This window comes from Triticum aestivum, chromosome 5D, assembly GCF_018294505.1.
Source record: "Triticum aestivum cultivar Chinese Spring chromosome 5D, IWGSC CS RefSeq v2.1, whole genome shotgun sequence".
NCBI lineage: Eukaryota > Viridiplantae > Streptophyta > Magnoliopsida > Poales > Poaceae > Triticum > Triticum aestivum.
In genome coordinates this window covers 540,145,442-540,156,327 of record NC_057808.1, presented here as the reverse complement: position 1 = coordinate 540,156,327, position 10,886 = coordinate 540,145,442, and the positions used below count along the sequence as shown (strand labels likewise).

Below are 10,886 nucleotides of genomic sequence, written 5' to 3'. Positions count from 1 at the left end.
CGTCGATTTCAAATAAGGTAGCTTATGTCTTAGTGATTTGGTCTTATCTTCTGCCCTAGAATTTTTCCATAAGACCTTGTGTTAAGTTTTTAATTAGTACTTGTCTCTTCTAAATTTCAGATCTACTATGTCCGATGGTGAGAAAAAAGAGATGAGAAAATTATTTGATGAGTTGATAGTATCACAGAGATCGTTGTGGATGAGAAAACTAATGCTAATCAAGGTACGATGACCATATAGAAGTCAATGTTGACATCATGGAATGTTTGAAGAAAATTCTAAGGTAATCTATAAATGTTCTTGGTAACATTTCATGTATGAAGAAAATATTTGATATACTTATTATTTCATCTATATTCTATATATACTATCTAAAAGAATGAGGTTATGTATTACGTTTGTCCTTCGTTTAACCTTTCTACGTCCTCGCGCCTGTTTTTGTTTATCTCTCTCCCATCTTTGATCCTCAACTGTCCCAATGTTTTATTAACTTATTACCATCTCTACTATTTATAAAGAACGCAATGTTCCGTCTTAAGTTTGTCCTTAGTCCAACCTCCCTATGCCTCCTCCTTATTTTGATTTTTTTTCTTTCATATTTGGTTTTTCCCACAATTTTTTTCTCAAAACCGCCTCAACTAACCCATGTTTTATTGACTTACTGTTTGGTAAGCTAATAAGTGTCTTCGTTGTAGTGCAAAAAAAATTATCTAGTATGCTAATAAAAGGGCCCCGGATTTTAGTTTCGCCCCGGGCCCCCGAAATCTCAGGACCGGCCCTGCTCGCCTGTGTCACCTTATTGTTGTCAACCCGGTCCTCAAGGCCTAGTCTCTCACGACACTTACCGAACATCGCCATCACCGACATATCATGCTCGAAAAGTCCCATCGAAGTTTCATACGCCTGCACACTTGCGTCTATAAGCCGAACCGGCTCCAATGCCTTGACGTACATTCAGTTATCCCAGAAAGTTAGGATGTTTTACTAATCTGGTCTGGCTGGTGGTGCTTCAAGTGATCAGGCAAAATATCTCTTGCATCCTTCGTCTACCTTTTCACTATATGCCTCTCCGGTGTTTCTGTCATCCCGACGTTATCCATAACCTACAAGTACAACATAGGTTAGTAAGCTTGCCCAAATCTTGCATGCCATGCAGACTAGTAAAAACATCTACCTTCAGAAATGTGGCAACAGAGCATCCCCATGTGTTCAAACAAGCCACCTTCATATTCAAACCATGCTCCACCGTAAATCATTTGTCACTAAGAAAGTCACCCTGCTCCATTTCTCCCAATGGTCTGCTTGTGTGTGTCTCAATCTGCACAACAAATCTTTCTGCAATTCTTCGACCCGATTTGCACAAATTGCTCGAACATATATAGCTCTTGTGTACACTTTGCTTGTGTGACTCTTGAATGTCAAATTCACCCGTAGACCCACTCCGCCTGCATGCCACAAATCAGGTCTACCAATAACATAAAGCATCAACACAAGTGCATTGAATTGTTCACACAATTTTAAAAAAAATCATCACTTTGTAATCAACCAACATATCAGGCGCAAAAGAAACCACAAGTCGCACATGCAAGCAAGATGCTCAAGCACACCACACGTCGAAATGTAGCCCACAAACAGCTCACGTCTACAACGACAAGTACAGTACTTCCACTATGCTATCCATCATTTCCCCCCTACAAATGTGCTGCACCAACAACAACATACCGACTACGCTATGTGTCAGTTTACAGAGCCCCCCCTCCGAAAGGTTGAGCCTGTAGTCACAGTACAAAGCAAACAGTACTATTTTCTCTGAATTTTTCACCAAACCAAAGTAATTAGCTTTAAATTTAATAAATTATGAGAGGGCTGAGGTGACAATGGAGATGTCTTGAGAAAGTCAAGAGAGGTTGGAATTTAGTTAGGAAAGGTTGGAAGAAAAAGAATTGAGTTTAAAACCAAACAACCTTTCGAGGAAAAATTCAAATTCAAACTCCAAATGGAAATCCATATAAAATCCAAAGAAAAAGGAAGGGGCAAAATCAGGGTGTCACAATAATCTGATACTTGCCAGTATAGAGATATCTTGCGTGTCAAGGAATATCTCCCAAATCCACCTAAACCAATCCTTGTAATCTCTTTTATATATACAAGCAGGTGTCCCTGCGGAAGTGCATACACTTAACCCATATGTTCATTAATTTTAAACAAGTGGTTATTGCGGTTTTCAAAACCTTGTATGACGAGAGCGTTTGCAGGTATCCCTTTCCCTTACTGCTTGTATGGTCATAGTATCATGCTCCAGCAAGCGATGAACAATCGAAAGTAAAAGACAACTGAATGGTTTTGGGTGTAATTATACCTTTTACATGTGATTTTGTGTCAAGTTGTCCTTTTTTATCTATACTGGCCATTTCCCCCTGATAAATATTAGGTACTATAAAACACCCTTTGTGTGTCTTTTCTATAAGAAAAAGTGAAGATTGTCCGTGATTTGATATATGAGTTCTTAAGGCTCAGCCGCCGGCTAAATAAGATTCCATCTAGCTTGTATATATTATTGAAGAAACTTATTGGCGCACTGGCCCGTCGTTTGCCAAAAGCCGCCAGTCGTAACCATGGATATTCTACTAGGAGGCGGGTCCGAATTCTCCTAGTATTGACTTGTTTATTTTATGTTTGCGGGTCCCATCCCATGCAAACCTGATGTACGTACTATAAGTATGCATCACATTTCACACACATCTTGACTTAAATCTGCAAGCAAGGCAGTTTGGTTGACAGACAGACTTGCTAATTACAGTAAGCTGCATGCATGCCATTGCCATGGAGGTGTCAAGCTTGTGTCTTGTTGCCTTAGCCACAGTAATCATCTTTGCTTGGTTTCTTAAGAAGCTTACGGCTTGGTCCACCGAGAAAAGCAAATCCAAGAGGCCGCGGCTGCCCCCGGGGCCATGGACGCTTCCGATCATCGGCAGCCTCCACCACCTCTTGGGCGGTCTCCCGCACCGTAGGATGATGGAGCTGTCTCGCCTGCACGGCCCTCTCATGTTCCTCAGGTTCGGAGAGGTCCCGAACGTGGTGGTCTCCAGCGCCGAGGCGGCGGAGCTGGTGATGAAGACGCATGACCTCACCTTCGCGACTCGGCCGCGGAGCGCGACGATCGACGTTATCAGCGGCGGCGGCAAGGGAATCGCGTTGGCCCCGTACGGCGACCACTGGCGCCAGATGCGGAAGATATGCATCGTGGAGCTTCTGAGCGCCAAGCAGGTGAAGCGCATGGAGTCCATCAGGTCACAGGGAGTGATGAAGCTCCTCCGGTCCGTCGCTGACGCCGCCGCCGCCTCCGGTTCCGGCATCGTCAACCTCAGCAACCTGGTGGCGGTGCTCTCCAACGACATCACGGCGCGAGCGGTGTTCGGTGGCATGTGCGCGCAGCAGGGCGAGTACCGCCGCGAATTGGGCCAGATCGTTAAACTCATCGGAGGTTTCTGCCCGGCCGACCTTTTCCCGTCGTCGCGGTTAGTGCGGTGGCTGAGCTCAGGGGAGCGCAGCCTGAGGAAGAGCTATGGCGGCATGCAGCGCATCATCGACAACATCATCGATGGACGCAAGGCCGAGCGTGAGTCCCACGTCGGCTGCAGCGCCGAGGATGAAGACCTGCTGAGTGTGCTGCTCCGGCTCAGGGAGGAGGACTCGTTGGCATTCCCTCTAACCTCAGAAAGTATAGGGGCCGTCATCACTGTGAGTATCCTCTCTACCATAGATTAACTCTGTCTTTCGTCTAGTGTTATAGACTCTGCAGTTACATTATTTGCAAGCAAGTGCTGTGTTGCACACCCTCCTCTCTTTTCTTGTCCAATATACATTAATTTCATCCATGGTTCTTTCCTCTGAAAAATGTTTACGAAACCAAGTTCTCATGTAAAATGTTACACGGGCCCTGCCTGACCTGGCCTGAGCAGAAATCGTTGGAATCGCCCCAAGTCTGACTTAGCAACAAACAATAATATTTAGCAGCTAGCATCATGAACAATCATAGTAAGTAGCTTCAATAATGTTCGTTCTATATATTGACAATCATATATGGTTAGTAGCATCAATAATGTTCGTCCTGACTTGACAAACTCATAGATTGTGACACATCTGAATATTAAGGACATTTTATATGTCTTGAAACAGACTTTCACCTCGCTTTATATATAAAGCAACAAACCAAAGTACACGGCCGAACGATACAATATAGTGGGAATGCCCCCTTACAAAGCAGATCAAAAGATAACATGAGCCTAGAACAAGTCTAACACCTCGCCGAGGCCCGAACAAAGACCCTTGAGCTCTATGACAGTGCCCCCAAGAGGGTGACGGCACGAAGCGTCGCCACTGTCAAGTTGGAGAACAGATAAAGGACATTATATGTCATGCACGCTGATTTGAATTATTATTTTTATTGTATCTTGTGCTGTCACTCTTTTAGCTTACTGTAGAATATCGAGTAATGCCATGTCTACAGATATGTTCCTACTGATTAAGCATACATGGTAACATGGGGTAAGGAGTTTAATCCACGGGGCGTATGTTATGGAAGCAGTTGAAATCATGGGAGTGATTGACCGTCGGATTAGTCCATAAGATCCCTTTCGTAAGTCTAGGATTGTCGGTAGAGCATTTAGTATGCCGCCTTGGTTAGGTATTTTATCACCTGTGGTCTACATGTTTCATCTATTTACCTTTTCATAATCACTATTTATTTTATATATGTCACATATGCATGACCTTTTATTTCTAGGACATATTTGGAGCTGGTAGTGAATCTTCATCGACCACTTTGGTGTGGGCTATGTCGGAGCTCATGAAAAACCCTGAAGCAATGGCGAAGGCTCAAATAGAAGTTCGGAAAGTGCTAGGTCGAGGACGTGTTGTCATCGCAAATGCTGATCTTGGTGAACTCCATTACTTACAGATGATCATCAAGGAAGTGCTTAGGTTACATCCTCCTGCTACTCTGCTCGTCCCTCGAGAGGCTAGAAACAACTGTGAAATCATGGGTTATGACATTCCTAAGGGCGCCAAAATAAATGTTAATGCCTTCGCAATTTCTAGGGATCCTAGATATTGGGAAAATCCTGAAACCTTCAAACCAGAGAGATTCAGCAACAACAATATAGATTATAAGGGAACAAACTTTGAGTTCACTCCCTTCGGTGCTGGGCGACGCCTGTGCCCTGGGATGTTGTTTGGCACATCAACCTTGGAGATCGCATTGGCGAATCTTCTCTACTACTTTGACTGGGTGCTCCCTGATGGGGCATGCCCGTACACATTAGACATGTCCGAGAAGTTTGGGATAACTGTAAGTAGAAGGTATGACTTGCAGCTCATAGCTATTCCAAGTACATAGTCTCAAGACCTATGTAAATATGGACGTGGAAATGCACATGGGTATATCTATTCTTCTATACCTCCCTTATATATATATGCGAGTGTTTACGTCTTGCATTGTAATCCTATATACAATAATAATGAAATATTATTGTTGCAACTATGGTTTCTTAATTATTCCTTTGTGCATAATTGCAGGTACAAAACATAGAAAAGGAATAAATTACCGCATTGATATGGGCCAGAAATATTTGATTCATTAATTATGTTAGACAAATAATAAAGGTGCAGACTTTCTGTGTATGTTTTTATAGAAACACAGTATGGACGCAGACACTTACATACACGCACTCACCCAAAAAACGCACACGCACACAACACAATATGGAGTACGAAAATTGACAAGCATGCATTGGTGGTATAGATAAAAACTTGCATGAACTATTTCCAAAGTTATAAACTTGGGAATTGGATTCTTTACAATCGTTTTGAGATAACGATGATGTAATAGATGAACATGTTGGTCAATAGTTGCGCTAGTTAGTGATAGATGATGTTAAATATTGGATCAAAATCCCCTTACTTTTAATAAACATAAGTTGGGAACTTTAAGTTTTACTTGCGTCAATCATCGTCGAATGGTAATTGTAAGTAGGACATCGACTAGGCTTAGGCCGGTTTGCGCAATGGAGTTCGGCACTGACAAACTACCCCCTTGTACTGCTTGATTACGTTGTTCTATGTTGATGCTGTGAAACGCTTGTAATAAGTATTTGAGTTTTTATGACAAATTTTGAGTTGAATTTTTTTTATGCACTTCCAATTTATCTATATTTGCTAACCTCTTCGGCATCCAGCATAGTCCACTCTCACATCAAGTCATCGTGCATAAGTTCATAAATTTGAACCCCGTGAAAGAATTTCATCTTGTTCTCGTACACATAAACCACCTATTTTCCTCAAAATAGCCACCATACCTTCATTTGAGTATATATCATGTTTATTATCATTGAGGATACAAAAAAAGAGGCACCAAAAATGTGTCACAAAATAGGAGAAAACGAGAGAGGAAGTAACACTAGTATTCCTTTTTAGTATACACGTACCGCGCATTTCATCATTAGGTGAACATGGACACAGTCCAGATTAAAATTAGTGACCCCAGCCTGAGATGGGTTCGGTATATAGTGCAAAGCGAAATGATTGGTGGTACGATAAGGATAGCACTAGCATAACAGTTTAAGAACCATGTACTAACCTCAGCGAACATGTCGTAACAACACGCAAACGAGCGGTTAAACTGACGTAGGCACCATTGCTTGGATCAGGAATAAGTTGGAACGGCAAGACATCAATGTAATCAGATTCAAATAACAACACCATAGTTTTAGTGGCTTAATTATGTTAGAAGGAATGGTGTTTGCCTTATGTTTGCAACACCCATGAAATCATTGCCGTACATCTTCGTACCTGTAAGGGGTGCATAAGTTTAGTCATTGTAATAAGGAATGTCTAACAGTCAACCGTCTGGTTTTCATTTGGGTTTAGGTCGGGTTTTTTTGTCCAATGTCATGTTGACAACTGTCTTGATTTGGTGTTAGTCCTTCATCCCAAAATTCGACTAATTTCTCCTCCTCGTTAGGCAGGATTTCTCTTTGGGCTGGACTAGGATACCTCATCGACCATCATTTCCTTTCGACGTACTCAAAAAGGAATGCACCCTCCCCAACTCCGCCTCCTCTCCCAAATTCACTTGAAAAACACAGACACACAACAACACAGATCAGAGAGAAAGTCCAAGAGAAAACAAGAGATTAGAGTGGACAAATGCAAGAAGATATAGGAGGACAAGTGGATTTGCCGAAGGAGGAGATGCTTCGTGCAACCATTGGCTACCGGATCCGCTGCTAGCCCACGTACACCGACATCTACTCTGTGTCCCTTCCTGGGGTGAGCATAAGGCAACTAAAATTCCCTATGCTTGATGTGCAGAAACAAAAAACATGCGCAAACATAAATTGGTGTTTGTTGTTTATGAAAAAGAAATCAACTATGCCTATTATTTTCATCATGTGTCCATCTCCCTGCCAACTGTATGAACAAAATGTATAGCTGAAAAAAGAAAAATAGAAAAAGAAATGTGAAGTAAGTAAGTGGGATGTTTTTCATCCATGCCAGCTTTCCTATCAATTAATTTGAGCCCGAATGGATGCCTGAAATTGTCACTGTCCATCAACCAGGAAGGGCAGGAATTTTTGGGTTTTCTGTGAAGTCATGAAATCGCGTGCGAGAAATAGGACAAAACAATGTGATGTTCGCATCCGTGTCTTGGCAGTAGGAGAAACACGCTTGGCGCGTCATCCTATGCAGGGAAAAAGCACAAACAAACAGAGATACTGAATAATTAAAACATGAAGGGATTGAACAAATTTAACTGAATAACAATGACTGAATAAAACTGACAAAATAAGAGAAGGAGACTGAATGACTGAGTAAAACAAACATGAAGGAACTGAAAATATTTAACTGAATACATTACACTGAATAAGACTCAATATAAATAACTAAGACCAACAAGATGTCTAAGGCTAACAGAACGAATTCCTACTGAACAATGAAAGGCTGAAGAACTGATAGCTAATTACAAAATACAGAAAATAAAAATAAAAATCTTAATAGTACAAATGGTTCATTGAATAATGGTTAAATGAGAAACATCCTGATGAATGAATGAACAAATAAACTAGTTCACAAATAATCTAAATAGCTAAAAAAATAATCTAGTTGCAAAAGTGTCCTATGCATAAATCATTTTGTGTTCATGTGTGCTAAAACTTCACAAAAAATATATATATGGAGCAGTGTTGAGTACTTGAGTTAGAGAAGGCTTACTTGGGTCCTTGATAGTCTACTTAGCAGCGAAGAATTCAAGGAAGTACTATGATGATCTTCCTGCAAAACTGAATATACTGAATTTTAGATAATAATGTTGAGCGAATATACGGTGGCAGTGCACCTTAACCTAGCAAGATAAACCTAAGAGAATGACTAATGCTGATAAATGATAATGTACTGAAGATACTGAATTTCAAATAATTGAAAACAGAAATACACTTAATTAGATTGAAATAAAGTACACCGGATACACTGAACTACACTAAGAACTTAATATACTCATAACTGAATTTACTTAATTGGACTAAAATAGACTAAGAACTCTTATAATACACACTGAATTTTTGTAACGATCCTGAAAACTGAAGTACACTCAATTGGAATAAATACAAACATGAATATACTTAATTAGACTGAAGAAGACTAAGATCTTCTATAATACGCAAAACAAATTTTTATAATGAGGAAACATAATTAAGCCTCAAAAATGGTAAAATAATAAGGTTGAAAACTGAAAATGAACATAAAATTGATGACAAAGGCAGATGAAAGACTGAATAAAAATGAAAGTTGACTAACTTACCAAACAAATAGCCAATTTACTAATTATTATACTAATTGAAAATAATGATGGAATGAGCCAATCAAGAAATAAGGCTTTCGCTGAAAATGATATAACTGAAGAATGAATTTATATGGCTAAATAAATTGCACTCACCATACAAGAGACCGAATACAAGTCAAGATGGAACAATACCTCGTTAGTACAAAAAGGTGCGTTCGGGACGGTGCAACAAAAAGAAAGAGGGCTCCTCTCCATGTACAATAGTTTTGATATGGCTCCACATAAAAGACTTGCATGCAAAAAATGCCCAAAGAAACACACACAAAATCACTTTTAAAAACTATGTCCGGCAAAAAGACAATCAGCATTGTCGAACGTAAAAAATAATAAAATTTGTCTAGCACAACCTGGATTCTTTGCAGATGCACATCCCCAGAAAAAGATTGTGCACGTTGAGCAAATCGATTCAGATGAAACAAAAGAGAGAGCTCTCTAGCTTGTTATCCATTCTTCCTGACCCAAGAAAGAACAACAATTTTCTTTTGACCACATTGTCAAACAAAATCACCCTGAAGAAAGATGGATGAAAAATTGGGCTTGCTGCACTCATATGAAGTCTCAATTGTCAGAACTCGTGGGCAACCCCCTTGTATATATTCCATAGACAAAAATCACAAACATCGTCTTGTATATAAAAGTAATAACTTAACTCCGCAATTTTAAGCACAGAAAAAAAGGAACCTAACTGGTTGACCAAAAGTAAGAACTGAAGTCCACAAATTTAAGCACTTGAAAGAAAAACCTTAAGTGGTTGACAAAGACAAAAATGATTTGCTTCACATCTTTTACTGAACTTCACATAGAACCAAAAAGCCTGCTTAGCTAAAATGACTTCATACATATAAATTGGGCCCTGCATTTGCTTGGTTTTCTATAGCTTTGGAAAAAACTCATAAAATAAGTGATAGAATGGGAAAAAGAGACTAAATCACACCTCTAACCCCCGCACACAGCTAGGGTGACCTAGGGTTACAGGCCGACAGAACAGGCCCAGCTAGAAGTAAGTAGTGATAGCTTTTGCCTCGGCAAAGCTAATGCATTAGCTTCATTAAGAGATTTCTGGATGAGCTAGATATAGCTAATTTGCGCACCCCCAGGGTACTTGAAGGACGAGTGGTCCGGACGAGAGCTAAAGTGTGGCTACCACTTTCGGGCGAGGCTGCAAAATTTAACTGTGATGGTGGCATGTCAACTCTAGGAGAGAAAGGTGCAGCAGGAGTGGCCTGCCGAGACAAATTTGGGAAATTCTTGGGTGCGTCAGCGATGGTTTTTGACGACCTCACCGACCCGGCAAGCTTGGAGGCACAAGCATGCAGCAAGGCGCTAGCCCTCGCACGGGATTTGAATCTGCAGGATCTTGTGATTGCCTCAGACTGTGCAGCAGTGATATCGAACATCAAAACTGCAGGTTCACCATCTTATGCTCCTATCCTTAGGGAGATTCAAACTGGTAGAAACAATTTTTCTTCTGTTGATTTCCGTTTTAAGAGTAGAGACAATAATTTTGAGGCCCAATCGCTAGCAAAGGGAGTTGTGTCTCTCGCGGTGGGTCGCCATGTGTGGCTAGGGGTTTTGCCAGAGATTGCTTGTATTCCTGATGTCCTGAATTTTGAATAAAATCCCTAGTTACCCTAAAAAAGCCAATGCATTAGCTTTGCAGCCGGCAAGCACTTGGCTATTTAAGCCACAAAGCACGTTCGAAGCTAAGCCGGGTGGTACTAAACAGCCCCACACTGTTTTTTTTGAGACAATCAGCAAAGCTTTATTGATCCGTCACACAATTTACATGGACGGAATGAAGATTCCCGGGGTGGCCCAACCAAACATGGCGACCAAGCCCCAGTTTTAGTGCGTGCTTTGCTAGATTGTGAGCTTCGACATTCGAGCCCCTAAATTCATGAACAAAATTACACGAAGTAAAACTAGTAGAGTACTCTAGTATTTCATGTATAATAGCCCCATAGCCAGCCCCGCTTCTCCTCTTGAT

The 10,886-nt window shown here is 40.9% G+C and overlaps 1 protein-coding gene across 1 annotated transcript; it reads left to right on the top strand.

The window, feature by feature from the left end:
* Positions 1-2,823: 2,823 nt before the first annotated feature.
* LOC123126079 (desmethyl-deoxy-podophyllotoxin synthase) lies at positions 2,824-5,601 on the top strand. The gene is made up of 3 exons (XM_044546484.1): positions 2,824-3,741; positions 4,787-5,350; positions 5,578-5,601. Exons 1-3 carry the CDS (start codon positions 2,824-2,826, stop codon positions 5,599-5,601), a joined length of 1,506 nt encoding a protein of 501 aa, XP_044402419.1.
* Positions 5,602-10,886: the final 5,285 nt, after the last annotated feature.